The 26615-nt window shown below is 36.6% G+C and overlaps 1 protein-coding gene across 2 annotated transcripts; it reads right to left on the bottom strand.

The window, feature by feature from the left end:
- Nucleotides 1-73: 73 nt before the first annotated feature.
- Nucleotides 74-26581, bottom strand: LOC103719694 (putative ATP-dependent DNA helicase CHR12). Of its 2 annotated transcripts, XM_008809054.5 has the most exons (12): nt 26091-26580; nt 21178-21331; nt 15842-15906; nt 11995-12189; nt 11740-11889; nt 10990-11388; nt 8042-8301; nt 7712-7930; nt 5398-5605; nt 5160-5313; nt 1270-1869; nt 74-1147 (listed from the first exon to the last, which is right to left on the bottom strand). In XM_008809054.5, exons 1-12 carry the CDS (start codon nt 26316-26318, stop codon nt 456-458), a joined length of 3324 nt encoding a protein of 1107 aa, XP_008807276.4. In that variant the 5' UTR covers nt 26319-26580; the 3' UTR covers nt 74-455. The 2 variants fall into 2 exon arrangements, with proteins under 2 accessions (XP_008807276.4, XP_026665267.4); XM_026809466.4 differs by having other exon boundaries at nt 11740-12189; nt 26091-26581.
- Between the last annotated feature and the right edge of the window lie 34 nt (nt 26582-26615).

The following is a 26615-nucleotide window of genomic DNA, read 5'->3' as shown; positions in this document are numbered from 1 at the left end:
TCACATAAAGAACTTGGTATGTAAAGCTTAAAAGTTTAAGCAGATCGTGAAACACAAAAAAAGAAGAGATAAATTGAATGCAACTTCAAGTCAATCACTTTTATTGCAAATAATTAAGGATAGCTAAAAGGGTGGTTTCAGAACTTTGTGGGTGAGCTTAAATTATAAAATGAAAAATTACAAAGCATTCTTATGGTTCTGAATGATATTTCGCCAGTTTCATGTTTGTGTCCTAAAGTAAATGACTTACATCACAGCAGCCACCGGTTCCCACCATGGAGTAAATCAAATCAATAATCTTTATTTATATAGATGAAACTGGGTGCAGTGCCTCTCTCAGATGGAGGGGGAAAATTGCTATTTAAGCAATAGACCAAGCAATGCACATTCACTTCTAAATGGTTGCCTCATTCAACACCTGGCAAGCAACCAAATTCTGGTTTATGTTAGAAACCCTATGGTCCCTTTACATCTGATGTTGAGTTGGAGAAGCCATGGCTCGAGCGCTTTTTCTTGTGGGTCCTCCAGGTAACAATGTTTTCTTTCCAGCTGCTGGTATCACCTTCACCTTCACCCTCATCTTCATCTTTGTTAGGCAGCACAAATCCAGTCTTGAATTTTTTGGTTGTTCTGCTCAACACATCATCACTGCCATCTTCACTCATCGTAGACCTGCTTATGTTCCTTTGCTCAGACATACTCTGCCCGCCCGCATCATCAGAGGCAGATTCATATGCATCAGAGGGATGTTCCCTCCTCTTTCCTCTTGCAGCAATCTTGGACAAGTCTTCTCCATCCTCCACAGCCTTCATCCACTGGACATCACTAAGTAAATCAGCATAAATAACCTCTTTACGGCGTCTCTTCCCAGTGACCTGATTGCTCTTACTATCTAGGCCTTGGTTCCCTTTAGATTTGTGTTCACTAGTTTTAGGAAAGACCCAATCAGGCACCTCATTTTCCTCCATCAACCTTGACCTGTATCTCTCTCTTTGCCGTCTCTCTTCATCCATCTTCTCAAACAGCCAGAACTCCTCTTCAGTTCGGGCTGCAAGGCGGTTTATCTCTCTCTCGCTTGGCACATCTGTTCCAAGAGAATTTGTGCCTCTCCGCATGATCTCTTGCAACATTTCTCTCCTGTCTTGTGCTGCACGAGAAAACAACAAAATATGATGTCAAACAGCTTCATGAATTGATTTGGTACGATCTATTAAACAACCAGAAATGATATAATAATTAGATGTCCCAGGATCATATACAAATACTAACCAGTGGAGGTAGTATTGAATAATCCTGCCTGGATGACCTTTGCATCGATGCCCATCTTCTGCTTTGCACGTTCCAAGATTTCCTCTTCAATCGATCCAACGCTAACCAACACAAAGACACGAACTTCCTTCTTTTGCCCAATACGATGGGCACGATCCTCTGCCTGTTGGTCCATTTGAGGGTTCCAATCACTGTCAAAGATGATCACAGTATCTGCAGTCTGCAAGTTTAATCCAAGACCACCAGCTCGAGTGCTCAAGAGAAACATGAAGTAGGGAGAGTCAGGTGCATTGAACTGTCTGAGTAATGTCCCTCGTTCTTCAGTCTTGGTTGACCCGTCAAGCCTAAGGTACTTAAAATCATATAGTTGCAAGTAGATCTCTAGAATATCAATTAGACGTGTCATCTGGGAGAAAAGCAGAACTCTGTGACCAGTTCTCTGCAGTTTTGGAAGCAAGCGATCAAGCAATTCAAACTTTCCTGATGCTCTAACAATTTGATCCTTTTGCCACATGTTATATTCTGGTACAAACAGGAATGGATGATTGCAACACTTCCTGAGCTGCATCGACAAATTCTGAAGGCTCTTTGATTTTATGCCTGCATATAATAATGCTTCCGCATCAGCACTAGATAATACTTCTTGTACAAAATAAAAACTTAAATCTTTTGTATAAACAACATATACAAGAATAACTGCAATAGACAGAAAAACATGGGTTTCATATGAAGGAGACGATGAACAACAGCGGAAGAGTATGTCTTGTTTCTATATTTACACATATTTTGTTCTGGATGAACATTGTATTCACTGCCAAAGAGAGGACACAAACAGAACCTTCTGTTATATGAAACTCTGCACTCACAAATACAGGCAACTCTATATCACCTTTTACAAATCACACTCAGGGAATATTACTCGAAAAAGAAATACAGATAGCACTTCAGGCATAAGTCTAACTTAAATTAGTTTATATGTATATGTTGAAATTTATCTTGGAAGATTTATTGCCCATGCTACTCTATATTTAAGTCAGTTTCAATTTATTTCGATATTTTTTTTCCACTTTTTTTCTTCAAATCAAAAAATTCCTATTTTTTTAACTATATTTAGCCGATAATTGTGAAAATAAAATATGCTAAGGGCCTGAAATCTTGACAAAGATGCTATAACTATTAGAGCCCACTCTCTCACCTAACTATTGGTCAATCCATGTTAATCTGTAATCAACACAGATGAGAAATTGAATAACTATAGATGATTTTCCCTACAGTCAAAACACTTTGTTGCTTCAATGCGATAAGGTCACTCATCTGAAAGAAAGAAAGATAGAGAACAAAAAGAATAAAAGCAAAAAAGGAACAACATCAAGGCAATTTGTCATCCATTCCCTGGTGAAAGCATGAGATCATGAGCCCCGTCAAAACATGAGAAGGAAGTTATGCCATATGGTGCCAAAGAGTGATCCAAATTCTCATTAATTTCCGAGCAGTATACAAGCAAAAGGCATCCCTAGATAAAGATGACCTTTACAATGTCCCTATGGAGTCCATAAGAGGTGAAATGAGGAATACTTTAACACCATCTCTTTGTTAATGAAGTGGCCAGATTCCCAAAAGAGCTATCTTTAAAGCGGAGATGTATCAACAACGGAGGGGTCATTAAGATAATAAAGGGTTCGCCAAATTTCAAACAATGATAAAAAGATTCAACTTAGGCACCACACAAGTCCAGAATAAAAGTATGCTTCCTTGTGCCTTACGAGGTCCAAATGATAATACTCTTCCTCAAACCATAACAAGTTATCAAAGAGAGCAACTTTGGTTGTCAACCCTATTATAACTACTCCCCTTGCAAGGAACTATAAAAGATATATTTTGACAGAATAAAAGTATGCTTCCCTGTACCTTACGGGTTACAAATGATAATATTCTTCCTCAACCCAGAACAAGCTATCAAAGAGAGCATCTTTGGTTGTCAACAATATTATGACTACTCCCCTTGCAAGGAACTATAAAAGATATATTTTGACAGAGAGCTAAAATATAGTCAACTAAACCAAAAAATCTATCTTGTCAAAGCCAGTCAGGAGCACGAAGGAAATGGGTGGATTGTGGAGGTTTGATGCAATGTTGACAACCAGTTGCAAAAAACAAGTCAAACTACGAGTAGTACAATGAAGATTTGAGAACTCCAATAAGAAGGGTAGTTTAATTTTACCCAAAAAAGGGGTACTTTAATTCTTGTTGAAGGGTGTAGAAGGTAGGGCTGCAAATGAGCAAGTCAACCTATGACAAGACCTAGTGCCGACCCGATTAGACCCAATCCAATCTGTTTTGAATGACCCATGGGCAGGATTGGGGCTAAAAAATGGAACCTCTGCAAACCGGGGCCAGGTCTAGTTTTGTAATTTCTAAACCGACCCAGCATGACTTGTATATCCTCCAAATCTAACTCAGGCCGACAAAAATATGCTCAACCCAATCGTTATGCTTAAAGTGAATGCTCAAAGACAAATTGCTAGAACAAAATTTCTTGTAAGATAATATTCTACCATCTTATGAATGCTTAAAGTGAAGAATAGATGGAGAGCATAGTCGGTGAAACCGTCCCGAACCGTCCGGTTCGAGGCGTCTCAAGCTGTACCGGCGGCGGACCGGGACGGTTCCGGCAACGAAAACAAGAACCGGCAAAGGAGGGGGAGAAGGAGACAAAAAAAGAGGAAAAGAGAGAGCGAGAGCGGGGGAGGGAGGGAGAGGGAGAGGGAGAGGGAGAGAGAGGAAGAGAGAAAAATGTGGAGGCCAACCGACGGAGGCCGGGGAGCCGCCGCGCGGAGGCGGAGGCTGGGGAGCCCCTGTTTCAAACGAAACAGGGGACCGGAGGCAGAGCCCCTTCTCCACTTCCTTCGTGCGGCGGCCGAAGGCTCTCCGGCGATCTCATCCTCTCTCTTTTTCTCTCTCCCATTCTTCCTTTCACCCGCCTCTTCTACCGTGTCGTTACAGGCCCGACATGGCACGGGGCTGTACTGACTCGTGCCGCTGGACAACCAGTTCGGGGACCAGTACTGGCATAACAGTCCTTGATGGCGATACTCTTTTAGGTCTACCCCTGATGTCACTGGAAGCTTTTCCAAATCCTTTCACACTAATCCCACCCTTATTAGTTTAGGGATCCCCTGCCTCTAGCTAGCCTGAAACAGAAATTTAAGCACCTCTCCATACCAAGGCCTACTAAAATCTTGATGAATATGTGCAAAACATCTCAATTAGTTCTCTACCACTTCCCATATTCGGACGCGATGAACCCAAGACTCTAATAAATTCTTTCCTACCTCTGTCCTTCCTAGTTATTACCAAACAATCTCAACATTTTCATCTATGTTCATCTGTTGCTTAGATGATTGTTTATTTCCTAACATTATGAACCACACATTGTAGGCCTTATCAAAATTTCCCGTCATCAAGAAATTCATCAATTACATTATACTCTAGAAGAACCACTACATTTCATCCACCTAGCCCTAATTCTAATAGATACATCTTCATTTATCACTCGATTCTTTTGTATAAAAGATGAGAAAATTGAACCAGTCACACCATCACATCTCCCATCCAACAATCTTGACTCAGGAGTTATTATCATTTCAATTGAAAGTTTGAAACAGCACATTCCATGCACTCTTTCTACTAATTCTTGATATCCCCTTTAAGGCTTTCCTCCATAAATTCCAATTTGATCTTAATTCAATATTTTGTTGGCTTGAAATGACACATAAACAGTGCAATTTTTTCGAATATTAGCAGATAGCTCATTTATTACCAGTGTAAAGAAACGGACAAAATGATTTCAAGAAAGTAAAACAAAGACAACATTCACCAGTTTAACATACCAGATTCCAGACCAACACGTCCTATGTCAGTGACCTGTTGATAATAAGCTTTCTGCCAAGCAGACAAATCACATTTTAGTATGACTTGTGTTTTCCCTGGAAGATATTTCTCCACCTCATCCTTCTTTCTTCTCAACAAAAATGGTCTGATAACCTGAAAATTAGAGAATATCATCACTAAAAGTGGCATCATTAAATTAAAATATAAACAGATAGCAGTGCAAGTATTAGTAATCACTTGATGCAAACGACGAATAATTAATAGCTCTTCCTCATCTGTAAGAGATACTTCACATCGATCTGCAAAGGGTGCATTAAACCAATCTTCGAAGTTCTGTACCGAATTAAAAATGCTGGGTAGAAGAAAATTAAGCAGTGCCCACAACTCTTGCAGACTATTCTGTATCGGGGTACCAGTCAATAGTAGCCTACGTCGAATACGATAACTGCATCCACAATAAGAAATTTTCATCAGAAAAAAGGAACATTCATAAAATTTAACATTATAATCCAATCATATATTAAAACTGGAAGGAACAGACTGAAAAGGCTACAAATAGATCCATACAACATGAAAGCAACAAGGCTCCTTTCAAAGTAGTAAAGTCGTAGGTACATGTGTAGATTATAGGGATAGGAACCATTCATGAGGATGGTCTGCTGAATTATTCCACATCAGATATATCCTAGGGAAATCTCTCAGATATATAAAAATATTTTAGCATGTTTATCATACATGTATGGTCTAACATTTCAGTTATTAAACAATGACTGACAGTAATAATGGGAATATGGAATTCTAATGTTTAAGCAAGCAATGATCATGTAGTGATAGCTGATAAGCCCAAACAGAGCCAATAACATGGAACATCATCGGTTAACTTAAAAAACAAGACGAACCCGTTTATTTTTTACATTCACTCACATAATAAGTTCTTAAAAGAACAGAGTTCAGAAGTTTATATCAGTCACATTTCCCGTGAGAACAAAATAAGCCAGTGAATGTTCATATAAAGTGAAAATAATTGGAAAATCAAAATAAATAATGTATAGTCAAGAAGAAGAAGAAACAACTTTCAGTCAACGAACAGGCAAATTTAAAGAATGACTTTCAGTAGGAGAATAACACCTAATGGAAGTCAGAATGGTAACTTGCACTTAATATGGAGTACAAACAGTAATTTGTATGGCATATGTACGACAATTCACTTTCATAAAACTAAGAACATAAGACTCATCCAGTATAAATTATGATGACGATATCTTGATTTCACTGTTTGAGTACAAAATTCTTGTTTGCCATTTGCAAAGTTTTTCTAATATTTGTTTACTCGTTTTTTCTCCGTTTTGTATTGGGGTCAAGCTTTTAATAACAGCAATATAACCAGACAATGGACGCCCTCCTAAACTGTCATATATCTTTATAACCGAAATAAAGACCATTATTTGCCAGTTCAATCATTTACTCTGTAAATTTGCAAATAATATAATTACTCTCATAATGGCTGCTATTTGCCATTATAATAGGAAATAATGCATTGTAATGGAAATTTGCTGTTATATGCTCAAAACACTGCCCGTAAAATAATAAGATATTTTTCAGCTGGCATAGAAAACTGAACATTAAAATGTTTTTATTTATACAAATAGCAACAATGCCAAACAATGGTGGTTGTTCCATTCATACATTGGCTGTTAAACTAGGAATGCAAATTGGCTGGACGACGGTCCAACTTTTACACTGTTTGAGCCTGGTCTTTGGGCTTTTCCTATTGAAAATTTTGCATACCCTCAGTCCAGGCCTAGCCCATTTCCATCCCTACTTGTGACTTGTAGACAATGTTATGTGTCAGTTAGATTCCCGCATACAAAATGTAAAAGGAGACCTCCTGAACTTTTATATTGCCATTATCACTATAAAATCTTAGATTGTTGTTATAACATTATAATGTCTGTTATATTTTCATTGTAACATAATAAACTGTTGTTTAGCTTGGCTTCAGCCTAGATGTTTCCAAAGTACTCTTGCAGAAATAGGAGCCCAAACTGATATATCAATACGCAGCTTGTGATAAACTCAAAAAAAGATGCTTTTTGACAAGTAACCTCAACAGGCAATCACTTCTCTAAAATGCCAATTAGCCTGAACAATGCAGATATAGAAATTCAGGCATTTCTTTTTGACCTCAATCACTTCATTAAGCTGTATTATACAAATCCAACCAGCATCTTCCAGGAAACTCAGTGTTTATTGAACAAATTCTAGGAGTATTTTATATTATTGAATCAAAAGCTTGCGTCATCTTTTATTTATATATATAACTAACAGGTGGAAAACATCTGTAGATTTCTAAATTTCTATTTGGTTAATTCCTAGTTATGCTTTTTTATTGTTTAAGTAGCTACGCATTTTAAAATGTCGGTTACAAGATTGAATATATATTATTTACACCACAAAAAAAGATAAATCAGATTAAATAAAAATAATAGTTACAAGATTGAATCAAATATCCAAACCTTAAAAAAATACATAGAATCGAAAAGTAGCATACCCTGAAACAAGTGTCTTGGCAAGAGCACACTCATGGTTTTTCAGACGGTGTCCTTCATCAACAATCATGTAATACCAGTGAATTTTCTTCAAAAAAGCTTTATCTCTCATTATCAGATCATAGTGTGTGATCATCACGTTAAATTTTCCTTCTCCTGAGTACTCCTCCCTCATTGCCTTCCTTTCATCTAGGCGCCCATCATATAGAACCGTCACAATACTAACTCACATAGGAGAAGCAGGATGTTAAAACAAGAAAAAAAAGGTACCAGTGTTAAAACAAGTGGTGCATCAAAATCTTATTTTCCATCTTTGAATATAAAGTATGTACCTCGGTGCCCAAGTTGAAAATTCATTAATCCAATTTGGCAGTACTGCCTTTGGAGCAACAATCAAGTGAGGTCCAGTTACACCCTTGTTTTCCACTAAATATGCAATTAACGCTATGGTCTGAATTGTCTTTCCTAGACCCATTTCATCAGCCAGTATACCATTTAAGTTGTTGTTAAACAAGGAAAGCATCCATTGAAGTCCTTCTAATTGGTAAGGTCTTAGTTCCCCACCCTGAAGCATTGATGGCTGCTCTGTGACCTACAAAATTCAGAAAGTCATTACTTGGATCATCTGTTCGGTATAGGGCAATACATATAAAATGATAGAGATGGTGTATAATTACTAAAGAAAGAAAGGAATAGGAAAAATAATAAACAAATTTTTAAGCTGCATGGAGTCAAATCTAAAGAAGAAACATTTAGACAAGCACTACTCAAACTTATCAAAGAAGCAGTACAAAAAAAAAAGGAAAAAACTAAAGGCAGGAAATGATGGTAGTTATGCTGAAAATAAGAGCTGGATCTGAAACAATATGAATACAATATACAATAACCACCAGAAAGAAAGCATCTTGTTAATATTTCACACTAACAGGAAAAGTAACCCCGGAAAGTTATAGTACTCATGCATGCCCAAAAGTAAAAGAATAACAAATATATATTGGCAATATCATCATTAGTTGCAAGAAAATAAAATTTATAGGTTGTCAAAACAAGGCTCTGCAACTTAACCAAGAAATTCTGATGGAGATCAAAGCCTCCTTTGTTTAGTTCTTCTTCTTTGTAACATAATAAAATATCTCTTAAAAGGTAAGAAAATTTTGAAACAGTCAAAATAATTGTCTGAAAGAAAAAACAAGATTTAGTAATTTGTACCAGGTAGCCATATCTGACAAGGATTAATAAAACTCTTTCTTTGACCTCAAGAAAGGTTGTTTAGGATATTGTCCAGAATTCCTCTAACATCTTAAGCTATTGCATGACTATCCAGATTATTTCCAAAAGTAAAAATAACAGGTCCCTTTTACTTCCTTCCGCTAATATGCACGAGGGGATGAAACTATAATAGTAGCATGCTGCCTTACAATAAATATAATATAGGATAATCTTGATACTTTGTACTATATTTAACTCCGCATTACTCACTACATTTTCCAAATTGTTCTGTGACTTTCTTGCCAAGTAGAAGAAAGTACAGACTCTAGAAAGTCGCTATCTGAATTCTTCTCAGGCATTAATTAATAACAAAGATAATTTCTAAGAAGCCTCTCTGCTGCAAATGATCCATTCTGAAAATTCCAACCATTCAATTTTTCATATGGTACTCCTAAAAGTATATTGTGTACATATTGGAATACCAAATTTCAGTGACACAAGGAATACGTAAATGCTGAGGTTACCATCGACCATGGCCTACTTACTGGTTCTCAACCTCAAATGAATAAACACATGTGTCATGTTTAAACAATCAGAATCCTTGACCCATAAATTTCCAAGTTTGCCCATTATGCAAGAAAAAGTCATAACATTTTGAATCTATTTTATTACCGAAGCATTTCCTTTAGTGTTTTCTCATAATTTAGCTCATATTAGAGTTAGGCATGTGCAATGTACGTGATATGGAGACAAACAAACCCCAAGCAGGGCCTTGCACACCACTCAGGAGTTTGTTTTTAATAATATAGCTCATATATAACTGTATATGACAACCAAATCCATAGCTAAATTCCTAAATTTTCCAAAAGGACAGTTCTCACCCCAGAATTCCCTCATAGAATCAGCATCTAGGTTATCTACAATATAGATTGATCAATATAAACATTCAAAAAAAATGACCATTTCAGAACTCAAACTATCCAACCATTATGAATGATTGCTAAATCATGATAAAATGTAGCGGTACAATCCCGACAAATTTTTACAGATTTTCTTATCAACAAAGAAATTGACATTAATCTACAAATAACCATTTGTATTTATCTTATTTAAAAAAAAACATTATGTTAAGCCCCAACATTTCCTTTCTATAATATCCTGGTTCCAGTCTAGTCCTGGAGGATGTTCATGCCACAATTTATCTGCTTTCTCTAATGAGCAATCATAGGCATATACATAACACCTTGACATGAAGAATCCAACTGGTCAAATATCAGGAAAGACAGAGAAGGGAAAGAAAAAAAGATGGACAGTTTTTGTATAGTGAGAATAAAGAAAGGTAGAAATCGGGAGCGCTAGTGAAAGTTAACAACTTGCAACACTAAAAGATAAGTGAATAGGTATCCTTAAGGTTGTCCAAACACATCTATCAAGGCCAAGAAGCAGCCCATTAAGGTTTAGAGCTCAGACTTGTGTACTGGACTATAAACAACAAGAAAATTGATACATCTAAATAACAGTGAGAAGGAAAACAAAGAAGCCTATCTTGAGTGAGAAAGAACAAATTGAGAGAACCCATAATGTTAAGCTCAAATATAAGGTAGAAAAAATTGCTTCTTATCATTATGCCATGTAGTTAATACCTTGCCAATACAAAACAATGGTTACAATTTCAGACTGGAAATTTAGAAATGTCAATTTGCAATTAACAATATTGGGACAGAAACAGCATCAAAATGATCTTTTTCCAAGAATGTTTAAATTTCACTGACATTGTACTTTGCACCAAAACAACAAAAACAAACGTAATCCATCAATTCTTGGATATACATTTAACTCCCACTGGTGATTTGAAACTTGAGTTTATTTATTAAAAAACAGCACTAATCACTATATAGAGAGTATAGAGAGAGCTTAAGCTTTTGGACATGGGTTTAAATTTATATTAGATCCTACAGAAACCAATTGAAAGTACTCATACTGCTAGAAGTGCCAAAAATAAAGATAGCACTTATTTTCTTTTCTTTTCTTTTTCTTTTCTTTTTTTTTGTGGGGGGGGGGGAGCACTTACCTTTTCCTGAATTGAATGGACAGCAGAATTATACTGTCGTTGTCCTTCAAGCAAATCATTAGCCTTCACATTTGGACCAGAATCTCCATTAACAACTTCTGTATCATCATCTAAAGGCAACTCGCCTGGAGTTTCGCTCTTTGAGATCTGCAAAGGATCATCAGACTCAGAGCTTTTACGAGCTTCAAGCCCATCCAAATGCTCTGCATCCTTTTGCCGCTGAACGGCAGCTCCAAGACCAACAAGAAGGTCATTTGTTTTCCCAAGGAGCATTGTTAAGCGTTCATTCTTGCTCTCTTCTACCATGCGCATATATGCTTCTTGATCATCTGCTTTTAGTGCCTGGAACCTCAATTTTTCTGCACGTGTAGCACGCTGCCTTTGCCTTGCATGCCATGCCTAAATTGCAAAAATCCCAATTAAATCTTTCCACAATTTGACTTACAAAAGAAAATCTTAATAGTCAAAGTGTTTGAAAGCAACGATAGTTTCTTGGGGAACTTAAAATTTCTTTAAAATAAAAGCAAAGATGTTAGGTCATTAGAGGCATAAAACAGATCAAGCTAATATGCCCCCTTTTAAACCAACACACGTCATAATACTGACATACACTCAAAAATTTTGCAGTGATTCATGGCTTTGCCATATCAGACTTGTTAACAGAACAGTAGATGAGTTTCTTAAGTCACAAATAACAGTCTGATGGAACAAAACAATTAAAACGCATCAAAAAAATAAATGCAATCACACCTGAACTCCATCGTTTCTTTGTTTACGTCGTTTCAGAGCAGCTTGTGCTTGCAACTGAAATTCACGAGCAGCATTAAGAATTTCTGCAAAGAATTTCCTCTTCCTGGTCTCTACTCGGTTCTTTTCCTCCTCTTCTAATCTTGACAACCTCTGCCATGAGGAACATTGCAACAAAAAAGTTGTAGTTTTTCTTTCAAATAAAACAGCTGATAGCAGAATTCTAGGATAGTACAAGAGAAAATGGCAACAAATAACCTCTGCATCTCTTTTTTTCCGCTGATGATCGTCAGCTTCCATTGCAAAAGCATCTCCAATACCATACATGTTACAGGGATATCGCAGTCGCATCATTCCCCAGTCAAACAATTGTTTGTCAGGATATGCACATTTCTCATGTAACCAGTACTCTGCACTCACGTCAGATCGCACCTTCCTCTGTAATTCTAATAACTGGAGGGGAAAGAAAAGATAGTCATAAGGAAAACTCCAGTCATTTTCTAAGTGCAAAAGAAGAAAAAAGATTCAGGTACATCAGAGGTAATCAAACTCCTCATCACAAGTTTCAGCAAGAAGGTTTTACTAACAACCTACGTGCTAAAGTCTCAAACAATTACAACATGGGGTATCGAGACCACATTTGTGCCAAGGTTTCAAGTGCCAGGCCTTCCAATACCAGCACTGACCCTAGGTCAGCAGAGCACTCATTGATCTTTTTTTTCTAAATTTTAAACTATAAAAAAAGGCTTGCTTAAATCTTTCCCCTTTTTTTATTTTGAAACTTCCTTCTGATGAGGAATGGTAAGTGATGTGCCATGTAGCACCAGCCACTGATTAGCATTCACATGCCAGTAGCACTTAAATAATTAACTTGGGCCCCATATAAATCAACTACCATACTGTTTCATGTGATAGATAGTGTCACGGCTTCACCAAAACAATGCAAACCTACGTATTAAGATTACATGGTCTCACTACATACTGACCCAGTATGAGACTTTGTACTATCATGCATAAGCCAAATATATGCTACAATTAAAAGCAACATATGTTGGTCGATTAATATTATTTTAGAATCAAACAACTTTTTTTTTAACTTATGCTTCTCCAATGTTTGCTTTTATTAATAATTGTTGATTTTAATGTCAATATTTTGTTTGTAGTTGTAAAAATGTGTTCTTCAATAATGTTCTAGAGAAAAGGCAATTCATATATAACAGAACTAATTCTACAAGTTAATTTTAGAATATTTGAGTATAAAGTGAGATTTTAATTATGTTTGTTAATCACTTCCAAATTTGGGTAAAGCATATCTACATTAGAGTATCCATCAAGGTCAGAGAAACTGTCCTGAATCGGGCGGTTCCGGCCGATTTGAGCCATACCGGTGGCTCACCAATATGGTTCCGGCAACAGAAACGAGACTTGTTGCCGAAGCCGGAGAAGAAGAAGGAAAGAAAGACAGAGCGAGCGAGGGAGGGAGAGGGAGAGGTGGCGGGGGGCGGCGGAGGGCCACGGAGGGCTGGCGGTGGCCGCGGAGGGCGAGGTTGCAGCTGGTTCTCCTGTTTTGAACAAAACAAGGGTCCGGCTGCGGTTAAAAAATTTCATAATGTTTAAGTAAAGCGATTTGCCGACTTCACTTAAAAATTCCGAAATTTTTTAGCCGCAGCCAGACCCCAGTTTCGTTCGAAATAGGAGAACCAACCACGGCCTCGCCCCCTGCAGCCACCGCCGGCCCTCCACTGGCGTCCGCCACTCTCCACCAGCCTCTCTCCCTCTCTCCTCCTTCTCTCTCTCTTTTTCTCTCTCTTACAATACCGATAATCTCTCTCGGTACAGGCCCAGTACGGCCCATACCGAGTCGTCCCGCCGGAGAACCGGTACGGTGCCCGATACCGGTTCCTCCGACCTTGGTATCCATTGATTGGTCTACAAAATTTTGAATGATTTTCTATGTAATGTGTTTCAAGCATGACCCAAGTGTATGGTACACTGTGGATGTAATTTGAGATTTGACCCTAGTGCATATAATTTGCCGACCATTGACCCATACATGCATGATGCAAGATAATCAAAACCTAGCATGCCAATGATCTTTGGCATAAAACGGACTATCCACTTTGGGAGGTATTTATCGACTTAATATCCGTCTTTACTTTATTAGCATATAAATTAAAATGCTAGAATATAAGTATTACTTAATATTACAAAACATAAAAATTAGTATCTCATAGAGGAAAACATATGGAAAACATAACATTTGAAAATTCTTCCCTTAGTCATCTGAACTTTAATCATTTGTGTTTTAGTATTTATCGTGAGGTTATTTCTTTTTCCAGTGAGGTAGATATAACAACACATACCAGAGAATTATATAACGCATGATAGTTATAACCAAAACATCCAGCCCTATTCCAACTCTCTCGGTTCTGCTTCATGAATAAATCTTAAGCAATCATTCATATTATTGATTCCATGCAGTGCTCCAAGCTTTCAAAATCAATTATACATTATATTTTTTTTAATGTGTTTATAAATATCAACATATGTTTTTATCTTTAAAGTTTCATAACATGTTTATACATGTTTACTAAATTATCTTAAATAGTCAATCTGTTTATCTAAGGCCTCATCAAAGAATTATCCATATTGAATGACATTTCAACATCAGAGCTGTATTTTGAAGCTTCAAAACATGTATATTCATCTCTGTAAAGATACCCTAGAAATGTAGAGTGATAGAGAACATTTTAAGGAAAAAGAAGGTTCCCTTAGCACTTATGGTATATCGAATTTATCCATTCATAAAATTTGCAGGCCTCTTGTGCCGTGTTTGATGTATCAAAAACACAAGACATGCATACCATACAAGACAAACAAAGTGATATTTGATACGTAGGTTCATGATGACCAACATCATATGGTACCAATGCAGATAGATCAATAAGATATACAGATGCATGGGTCAATAAAAGTTGTCGGCAAATAGTAACTTTTAAGCCTTACCAAATTAATCCAAGCTCATTTTTTTTGTTTGATTGAGTTTCAAGATGACCTTGAGATTATTTATGCCATTTTTTCATACCAATAGGAAAAAGGTTGAATCAAATTGATTTTTAAGTGGAAAAAACTTTCATTCAAGGATCAAGAAATAAAACAAATAGGCAAGGTTTGCTTTGGCTTTGTATGTTTCTTTAGTAGAATGCAATGATATTTCTTGAATTTCAATTGTTCAAACTAGTCAAATATTATAAATCCTTGGACTTGTAGAAAATCTGGAATATACAGATCAGCATATAAAGATTAAAGAATAGGGAGTCAAAAAAAATCATAAGATCAAAATAAACCGATCCAAAATTGTTGCAAGTTTGACATGTTATAAGAATGCATTAACATACCAATCCCATGGACTAGCCTATCATGTAAAATTTATTTTCGCTATCTTTTGTAATATTTTAGTGACCAACAGGAAATAATAGTTTCTTAAGTGTTTATATTTCAAAAATACAATTATAGCTTTTAATAAACAAGTGTATCAATTCACATACAAATTTTCAGTTTCCTGTTAATCTCATCACTAGATAAATGGATAACATGTTTTATTCAGTTCAAAAGATGCTAGAGTTGTTTTCAAACATGACTTATAAATGTCCAAAGCATGTTGTTTATCACCATAAAGCAGCATTTAGAGGGGTGAAAAAAGAAATCCCTAGCATATATGGTCATCCATCTGTCAGAGCCACAAAAAGCCAAAAGGTTACATGACAAGGCATAGTATATTGGGTTGTCCTGTGCCAAGCTCTGATCAATACAAACGTTACAAGCATTGCAGTGAAAATTGAGATCAGTTAATAACATTAACCTGCATGCAAAACCAAATAACATAATCAAAACAGTTCTTAACAAATTCAGTAGTGAGATTGAAATTTGATCAACAAAGTAACAGCAAAAAATACATATCAAAATAATAAGTGCCTTCTTCCTAGATTTTCAGTACATAAGTGCTCCTGAAAAACCAAAATTTCTGGTTGCTTGATGAATATAAGCTCACTTAACATATACACACAAGCAGCAAGTTTGTTTGATCATTTGATTGTGCAATTACCTTTAAACCATAGAGTTCGAGCAAGCACTTCATTTGCAAGTCTTCACCCTGACTAGACGGCAACCCTGATTCATACACAAGTCATATTAAGAAATGAACTAGTTGGACAGCAACAGTTGCAAGCATGCAATACATATAGTACAAAAGTAAAAGCACAGTTATTTGATAGAAAGAAGATTTAAGGAACTTTGCTTCACTTGTTACATTTTATATTATTTCAGCAAACTTCTTTACCGTACTCACTTCGTACAATTCCATTAATAAGTGGTTGGAACTGTAAACATTTGTGAGTTGGAAAGTCACAGAAATAGATAGCATAAGAAGAACTATAGCATAATTGCAGAGGAAATATGCCTACTCATATGTGAAACTCCAGAAAAGTGAGGATATTTATGGGGATTGAATGATAATTGATGAACAATTTCATATACTCAGTGCAATTGAAACCTTCCAGATGACCCTTGAGAAAAATTCTTTGACATCTGTCAGGGTTTGTCCTGCATACCATAAAAGATGATGCCATTGTTGATGAGCAAACAAGAGGCTCTGCCTCCTCAGATGATCGATTTACATTTCACAATTTGATTCTTGGATCCACTTTGCTACACCCGCCCCTGCACCCACACACTGCTTTCAGAGTTTATCTCCAATCAAATTCTTTCTGAACCCTCCTAATGACCACCCTGCTTTACACCTTTACCCTTTAGTTATTAATTGTTTGTTGTGTTTGCTAAGTTCTAACATTAGGGAAAACAAAGCTTCAACTTGCTAGTAGAAGTTTCATGGTAGATCTTTAGAGTTTAAAGAAAGAGGGTGGGATGTCAACTACATTAATTATAGTCCATTTTGCTTAAGAAATAAGAAATACAGAGATCAAGTGTCTTATTGATTGATGCATGGGAAATAGAGCAAGTAAGATTGGACTTTGTACCAGAAAAGAACTTAGTTGTTGGTTTGAAGAACAGTATGCTGAAAATTGATTTTATGTTTTAAGTTCGTAACTATCTAAAGTTGATAAGGCTCAATATATTCTTTCTTCTTTCTCCTTCTCTTCCATCATAGTATTCATGATCTTCCTCTTGAAATTCAGCTCCTACCGACCAGCAGCAGTCATTACCAAAGCAACAAACAATCATCTTTTATGTATTATCATCAAGAATTAGAAGATATCACTGTTATCGATTCATGATTGCAGCCTACAACCATGATGAAATCATGGTATGCCGTACCGTACAAAACCGGATGGTACCGGGTGTACCATACCGAACCAGTTCGGTGCTGGTACCAATACGGGTAAGTACCGCCACTTGGTATGCCAAAAAAACTCCATACCATACCGTACCAATACTATGCGAGTGTGGCACTGGTACGAGGTCCGGTATCGAGACGGCAAACCTTGAGTTAAATACTTCAACATCATAAGGTTTTATCCCAACATAGCCGGTGTTTAGCTTAATGGGAAGGATGGGTACATGGGGGAGCAAAAACTCTCCATTATCAGTTCAAGCAACATCAACCCACAGTTCCTCAATTCATGGCAAACAGATTTTTTTCTGAAATGATTAACCATCATCCCCTTGTCCACATACATCAAGATAAGCCAATGGCAAATAAAATAAAAAAGAACGGTGAATTTCAAACTTCATGTCAAGGACCTCATGATGTGGTAACATCTCTTCCACACAATTCTCCTCATATAGCTTTTATAAACTCTTTTTAGTTTTCAAAACCCCCATGGTTGAGAGACCTAACAATTTTTGTGGACAAAACAACCCTTTCAATTATAAATCCAGACTTTGATATGGAATAAGAAATTGAGGTTTCAGATTTCTATAGAGAATGGAAACTAAACTTTTTCCTTTTTAATAAGGGCATCACATACATAGAATTTTACCAAAGGGACCACCAATATATTGAGCATCATCTACTAATTTGAAACTTATTTGAATGTCGTACTTCAACACAGAAATTTTCAAAGACGCACCTAATAACCAAGGAATGGCAAGTGCTTTTCTATAGATCACGTATCAATGTGAACTTGATGGGTTGATCCACCTAACCTATTGGTTGGGATGATCAGCTCAGAAGACAGATGCAAAAGATCATCTTGTCCCTGAGTATTGACCTTTGGCTCTCAAACCACTATTTCCTGCCATCCAATGACGCAAGCCTGTGCTATCAAATATGAAAATCATTTGCTACCATTTTAAGAATGCATACCTCTTATTGGAAAGTGGAGAAGTTGTACACTGTGGAATTGCATCATTCACTTCAAGAACAACCCAAATTATTCATATTAAATCACAAGTTCAAGTTAATATGCAGGTGCACATTAAAGACCAGAAATCTCAAGGATGCCCAGGAAGTTGAGGGCAAATTCAAGAAGCCGTAGAATTTGATGAAAGGGAAATAGACTAGCCCAGTTTGGAATAGCACCTGAACCTAGCTTAAATTCAAGAAGTCTAATCAAGCAACAATGATTAAGTAATTATTAGTAGGAAGTATAGATAACAGGTAAAAGGTAGGCTCTAAGATGATTACAGTGGCTCAGACTAAGTATAGAGAATGGGTGAAAGGCACAATCATTGAAGTATTTAGATGGAAATGACTCATCAACAAATCAAACTAGACAAATATAGCTAGATATTCTATCAACAGATTCGAAAGAACTTTCCAGAAGCTTGATAATGAAGATTTATCTTTTGGATGACAAGAAGGATCATTATAATGTGTATGAACATGTCATTGTTCTTTGGATAGTTGGAACTACATGACCGCTGAGGAAACAACTTCCAACAGCTATTCAGATTAAAGATAAAGGGTGCTACAAGATTGTCAAATTGTAATGCACCAAGAAAGAAACAAACAGAGCTCACTCTAAAGAGGCAAACAAATCTAAAACTCATTCTGGACCTGAAGATTTTCACAGCATCAACCTAGCAAAAAGTCTTCAGCTTGTAATGTTTTCTGCATCTGGTACCACTAAATTAATTGGTCCAAAGAGAGGCACTAATAATTCAATCCAAGAAAGGAGGTTGATAGATTTATGAATAAGTGTACTTGGATGCATTGAAAATTCAAATTATGATTTTGAATCATGATTGACATAAATATTTATGAATGAGTGCTCGGTTGCACTGAAAAAATTGATATGATTACTAGAATTATGAATTTGTAACTACCACAAGTGTGTTTTTCCTTCCTAATAGCTTTATTTCACCTTCATATCTTTAACAACCAAAGACCTACTAGAAGTATCTCAAAACTACAAAGTAAAAAAATTATGAATTAGGGAAAACTCGAGATAAATGATTCTGAATTAGAAAAAAAACCTTCAAGGAACAAAGTATGCTAATTTAATGGTCTATGCAGAAAAAGACAATCCATGCACTACAACCACAAAGCCCAAAAAAGACAAAGTATAGGAGTAAGATAATATCCCATTTAGGAAAGATTATGCATTTTATACACAAGCACACATAATAGCTACGTATTAACTATCACACCATTTGTATGTATACATACCATGAAACTCCATACAATTAGTATTTCTAGCATAGCATAACAAAAATTATATCCATCATGGAGTATAAAACACAAAAAGAGTTGATCGAGTACAATTATCCAAAAAGTAACAGATTAATTCTTAAAGACGCGCAAAAGAAACTAATCTATAGTGCAAGTCTAAAGCAAATAAAAGAATACACACGCACACGCACGCACACGCGCATATATATGTATGTATGTATGTTTAGCAGATATAAAAAAAACATTGGAAGTTAAATATGTAATATCAATGTCAAGCAAATAGACCAATAAAGTACCAAAGCATGCAGACATGGCAAACGAAATACTAGGAGGGCAACCATTGTCTAGAAAACATGTTTAAGATGCTAATTAAACTAAGAGGTAATAACACAATGGACTTTAAGAATAGGATTGGAGGAGCGCCTCACAAGACACAACAATAGGAAAATGTTTTAAGTTACTTCCCCGGCCACTTCAAACATAATATCTTGGCCCATATGTTTGAGAAAAAAAAGAAACAATTGCCAAACATGTAGGAATAGTGGTTGGTGAGATGCTATGGCAAGAACAATTTCGAATGGATTAGGCAAAATGGCTAGATAGGAGCACATGTGGGTCTCCTAAAAGTCAATTTGCAGAAAGTGGAATATCAAATCAAATTCAGAAGAAGAGGCTAGTGGATGGAAGTACTAATGTCCGTGCATCAGAACTAGTAGATCTCAATAATCATCAAGTCATTGCTTCATTCAACTTAGTGATAAAGTATGGTTAAGGTAAAAGTCCCTCGTCTCAAGGTTCCTCAAGTGATTGGAAAGGGTGCTAACATCTCTAATAATCCACTCAATGCTGAACAAAATGATGTTAGCTCACAAGTAGAAATCAAAAAGTTCAAACTTATTGCACAAACATCCCAAGAGATAACCTCATTTCCTGCAGGCTATGTGTAAGCAAGAAATCCAATGGCAAAACAGGAAAGTGATAATCTTATTTGTAATTTTATCTGCTAAACAATTCACTAGTAATTGAAATTTATACCAGTCAAAATTCAAGGTAGAAAACACAAATGAAGACCGAAGACATCCAAATTCAAAATCCTAAATGTAGCTAGCGAGGTAGGTGTAGGGTTAAAACATTAAGATGGATCATCTTATCAACATCAAGATGAATGTATGGTGTGAAAAAAGAAACAACATACTCACATAATTAACATACTTCGTCCAATGACAATCATGAATGAAATAGATTAATAGATTGAACATGGAGAGAATGTAAAGAGCAAAGACCAAAGCTGGAAAGGCTAAAGATTGATGAGATGCATAATGGGGCGAAATGAAGATTAAGCATTAAATTTCCAAAAGAAGGGAAAAGAATACAAAAGGCTAAAGGTTGATCCAAGAAATCTCTACAACGGCCAACCAATTGTTAGGAGGATGCAAAAGCTAACGAAGTGAACATGAACCAGAAAAGGAAAAAATGGCATCTACAAGAGCCAAAAACAACAACAATTTATAGCATATAACTCTACAAAATAATAAGTTTTACCACATGGCTATCTGACAAATAATGTAGTTCTATCACTGTGTGATAAACTGATAATAGGTGATAAACTGTTATCCTAGAGCAACAGGAAAGATAGTAAATATAGCACTGCATCATTACTATAAGAGACCAGCTCATGTTGAATCATGAAAAATTAAAATAAACTAAACATTATCCAACAAGACCCAAGCAAACATGCTTAGCATAACCTACTCAACTAAGTGGAGAAGAAAAGGAAACACACATATTCTTAAAGAGGAATATATAACCTTCAAGCTCCATAAGTCGATGCTGAATAAGACCATTATAACGGCTTTCTTTTGTTTTTTCCAATACTGAACAAGACGTGCGACTCGATTGCTGCTTTAGTAATGCATCTTCAAGCTCCTTTACCAAAATATCACTGGTTGAAACCCCATAAATCTGCACGAGAATGATGTATAATTAAAAATTCAAAAAAGGATAAACCACTTCTAATCAAATCTTAGGGTGAATTCGTATACATATGACCAAGACAAGGAGGCCGATCCATAAATACTTGGATGAGACTTGCAATAATAATAACATAGCATTTCAACTTAACACCCTAGTAGCATCAAATATAATATGTATATGTATAATACCTAAGCATTAAATTTTGACAAAGAAGGATGGTGAAACCATCAAGTGCGTTAGGGTTTATCTAAGAGGCTAAGAGCAGAAGCAAATATGGACCATTATGGTTAGAGTTTAACATACAAAATCTGAAACTATATACGGACGACACAAAAAATATTCCAACAAACATAAAACTACTGATGGAAAACTAGTGAAGACTCGGAAAATTCATAATAGATAAGAAAATTATTGAGGCCTCATAGGCATGATGCATAACTGTCTCCCTGTCTATACATGTCAAACCGAAAATTAACTATTGCACCAATATCCTAGTGCATTGTCAAGTGGACCACAACAAACAACCGTATAAAGTTACATGAATAGTTGTAACAAATAGCTACTTTAGAATTCTAAAGTCCAGGAAAAATAAGCAAACCACTAAACGAAGGCACCAATTTACATTGTTTTGCACTATGGTCTATGTAGGGGTGGCAAAAAATGACCGACAAGAAACCCAAGCCGATTGGACCCTCTTTAGTTGGGTTTGGGATAAGGGTTTCTTAGTTAGGGTTAGGTATGGAATTTTCTGACACGAACATTAAATGTGTCAGGTTGGGTTAGGCTTTTACCCTACTTAGGTCATGAGGGTAGAGTTCTATTCAGGTTGGAACAATTTATGTCAGGTTAAGTTATTATCTTGGGCAAGAATTTTTGAGTGGTTTGTCTTTTAATTTAATACTAGTTTTTCAAATCATTTTGAAATGAGTCAATAACTGAAGGATTGGTTTGGTGTGTTAGTGTCCATTAGGGATTGAGTTTTGTAAAATAGACTGGTTCAGGGTCAAATAGGTGACCCAAAATGACCTGTGGGTGGGTATGGGTTGAGGGTACTTGACCTAATGTCAAGTTGGATCAGATATGGGTCAAGGTTTTGTATGTTGTTTTTCCTCCTTGAGCCGATCGGCCCCGACTAGACCCGATGCCCATTAAATCTAAGTCCAAAGGTAGATATAATAAAGGAAACTTAAATGTATGTTGGAGGGTAAAAGATAGTGGGGAACACCAACCAAGGGTCCACCTCAAGAAAATTGCATTTACCATAGACAAAATTGCATATCTGAGGGTATTTATACTTCCTCTTTATTTAATAAGCTTATAAGAATTTGACCAAAAGTAATTCTAATTTTGAGTTGTGCCATCACAAGGAATCACTAATAAATCAAATATCATAATCTTGTCTTAAATTACTCAATTCCTAGATTTCTTGAGATTTATCTCACATCCATCATCCCAAATACAACTATAGTCTTGCAATAATTTCAGATCGTCAAGTTCACTTTTTTTTAATCAAATTCATGGTTTTAATCTCAAAATAAGCACAAATGCAATACCAAATTAATACTTACTAAATGCTGCTCTAATCCTAATAGCAACCTCGCACCCATCACTACAACATTGGATCTCGATATTTTAACCTTAAATGTGGCATAATTATTCAGAATACTTTAAGCGTGCATATAATTAATCTATTAAATGGGGCAAGTTAACCTTCAAAAGAATATTTTAAATGTTCCACGCAGAGCCTTGACCAACATAGACATGACATGTGACACTAAAAATCAAAAGAGAAACAATAGCATACATTAATATCGAATGAAGACTCCATCTTGTATGCAAGAGGCTAAAAGTAAAGTAATAAATACTATCACCAAGATTAAGCAGGCAGCAATAAATACTATTGCAATAACTGTTATTGCAAAGCTGCTAGTAGGACACCTAGGCACTACTCACAAGAATTGAGATAGATTAAAATGAAAAGTTTCCATGATACAACCATATCATACCCGGCCATCATGGTCTTAAAATTCTTTCAGAGTTGAAGTGTCTTGGTTTTGCGACCTCCAAAGATAAAACAACGTAAGAAATAAGGTACCTAGGGTATGTTTCGTTGCTCATAAAACTATGCAAATGAAAGAGAAAAAAGAAAAGTTTTTCCAAAGAAAAGAAAATATCTGGCCGAATTTGGAAAATCCATGTCTATTATTTAAGTTTCCAACCATTCGTACAGTCAGAAAATCATTTTTTCCAAATTTTAGTTTTCCAAAGCCTCGAGCAACCAAACATTTACCTGTCTCAAACCTCTTTCAGCCTATGTCAGACACGACGACTTACTTCATTTGAACACCTGATTTCAGGTGATATCGCTGGATGATAGCTATAAGGATTACTTTCCAAACATATATTCTAAGATCTACCAAATATTACTAAAAATTAATCAAAATTCATGCATCTGACATATTTATATTGTTATTTGATAAAGAAATAATTTAATTTATATTAATCAGAATCATGGAGAAAAAAAGTACAGCTTTGTAGCAAAAAAGATTTCAAATTTCCTAATACATTCTCCATATGGATCATGTTATTTATCAAGCTTCCTAGTTACATATATTTTTTTACCTTAATATATCATTTTAGATATGCAGCCCATTTCGATTCCATGTGTTCATAATGAAGCAAATTGTTAAGATAGCACATACTTAGAGATGAATATCTTAGGATTTATTGGCCAGAATAGCATGCAATGTGCATTTCCTCTGCATACAGCAAAATGTGCATATAATCACATAGAAGCAGGTATATACAACTATATAAATGCAGATAGGTGTAAGTCAGCCAACCTTGAGCAAGCTAGGGCTTAGATAGAGTTCAACTCAATCTCCAAGGTTACCTCGAGCTTGGCTCATGTTTGCAGCAAGGTTTAAGACCCCTGTTCAAGGGTCATGTCTCTCAGAGTTTCAAAAGCTTAAGCAACTTGTTTAGACTTAAAATTTGAGAAAAGTTAAGCCATGTCATGAGTCTAAGTTAATAGCTCAACTTGTTCATGCTTCATTGACAGAGATGGTACCAAGAGGATGGTGATATAAAGAAAGTAAATGAAAACAAAGAAGAAAGAAGAATTTCATATTCAATCCACAACTAAGATGATGCCAAGGACACAAATCAATATTAGGATGGCAATGGAGCATATGCTTTGAGGCACAGCTTATCAGCAAAGCCAGTCCTAGCCAGCTGATAATAGGGGTTTAGGCTTAGCAAATGGGAAGAGGAAAAGAGGGCTAGGGCAGCAACAGATGATAATCAGCATAATTGGGGTTAGGATTGGAAGAGGAGATGAGGAGGATATTGAATTCAAGGGGAGGCAAGCATCAAAAATATGCAATGGATATACAGCAACACGTGAGAATGATAAAGCTTAGAAAGTAACAACATGTGTTGTTCCATACTGCTCATTAATGATTTTAACAAAAGAAGAAATATTGCTCACTGATTAAACTTTGCTTGCAACAAAAACAAGTGTTAATCATGAAATCCTGATTGTTTCCTTTAATGTTTTCCATTAAGACGAATGTCTTGACTAGGGTCGGTCATCGACAAAACCATATAATCTATCTACGTGGCAATCACGTTGGAGCACCATCAAAGCACCTTGGTCTATTTATCCAGTACAGGAGTGCTTTCGGTACAATCATGGGATCTTCACATGTGAAAAATACCATAGAGAGCTCTCATCTAGGCATGGTTTCAAATCGTTCAAGGTCTTTGTGCATCTTATTGGTTGCTTCATTTAAACATCTACACATTGTCAGTCCATGCAAAGGCCAACTCCAAAATCAGACAAGCCTCTGCGTAATTCCGGACCTATGCTCGGCATAAAAGGGAAAATAAAAAAGCGGGCCTAGAGATTTTAAGAGACTTGAGATTAGCTCACCAGGCCCACACTTAATTCCACTTTGGAGGGCGGAACACCAAGAAAGCATTAATTCCACTTCCCACATATGTTCCACCTCTCATGACCATCTTTTCATGTGCATCGCACATACCAAAGAACCAAGTTTTGAAAGGTCACCCGTGCTTGTTCCCACTCAAAATCTATCCCTTCAATATAACAATATAGATCTTTTTCGAGCATCCTTCACAAGACTCTGACAAATAACCACATACGTTCTTTACTAGAATTTAATGAAAACCGCACGACCTCAATTACTGGGAAAGAAAATAGAATAACCCATTTTGGGTGACATACAGAGAAAAGTGAGGTAGCTTGATAAGCCCAGTTCTTCAAATTTCTTACACAAGCACTAGAGGCTGAAGACCAAATTTCTCGCATAAATGGATACACGCACATACAAACACATAAGAAAAAAGTGCAGATCTCTCCAATTCCAATCCTTTCCCAGATTCAAACCTTGCTTAACAAATACAAGACCCGTATTCATCCACATAACTCTCTAGTCAAATCAGCAATACATGAAACCCTAACCGCTTACTCCAGCCAACCTAATTTAAAGAGTAAACTGATCCCATTCCAAAAGCTTTCACACTGCACAATCTCAAAGACATTACCAGAACAAAACAAGAAATTTCCGCCTAAACTCGCACGTACAATGAAATTCTTCAAAACCCTAGTCGATCCTCATCCGAAGAACCACGACTATCATTCTTTCAAAGAAAAGAAAACAAATTCGCAGAAAGATTCATAAAAGAAAGAAAAAGGCCGGGGGGTCGAGGGCGCGTAAATTACCGTATCCTCTTCTGACGGAGGGGCTCCGCCGCCTCCCTCCTCCTCCTCCTCCTCCTCCTCCTCCTCGTTCGCGGCATGGCGGCCGCCGTCGTGGTAGATCGAGGAGACGGCGTCGAAGACGTCAGGGGGGAGGGGGAGATTGCGGGAGAGGAGATTGAGGGCGCCGATGAGGGTCTTCGTCTTCTCGATGTGATCCGAGGAGAAGGGGTTCTCGACGGAGGCCGCCATGACCGAGACAACTCGAGCTCCAAAGAAACCCCCAAGCTTCCAATTCAAAAAATATAAAAAAGAAAGCAACGGTCCCTTTGTTTTAAGAGCTCTCTCGCTCGCTTCTTTCGTTCTTTCTCGCCTGATGCCTTCTCTCTTCCCTGCTGATGCGACTCGCTCCGAAAAAACCTCTCTTTTCTCAAAGCTGATATATAAGTGCGTTGTTCCGATATCCAGAAACTTGGAACGGGTGCGGAGGCCGGGTAACGAGTTCGGGTGGGCTAAGGTATATATGAGCCTATGGGCACGTGAGGCGCG

The sequence above is a fragment of the Phoenix dactylifera genome, chromosome 14, assembly GCF_051530095.1.
Source record: "Phoenix dactylifera cultivar Ajwa chromosome 14, Ajwa_hap1_PhDact_Kaust_v1.1, whole genome shotgun sequence".
NCBI classification, from domain to species: Eukaryota; Viridiplantae; Streptophyta; class Magnoliopsida; order Arecales; family Arecaceae; genus Phoenix; species Phoenix dactylifera.
The sequence above is the reverse complement of the archived record's forward strand: the minus strand, read 5'-3'. Positions and strand labels throughout refer to the sequence as shown.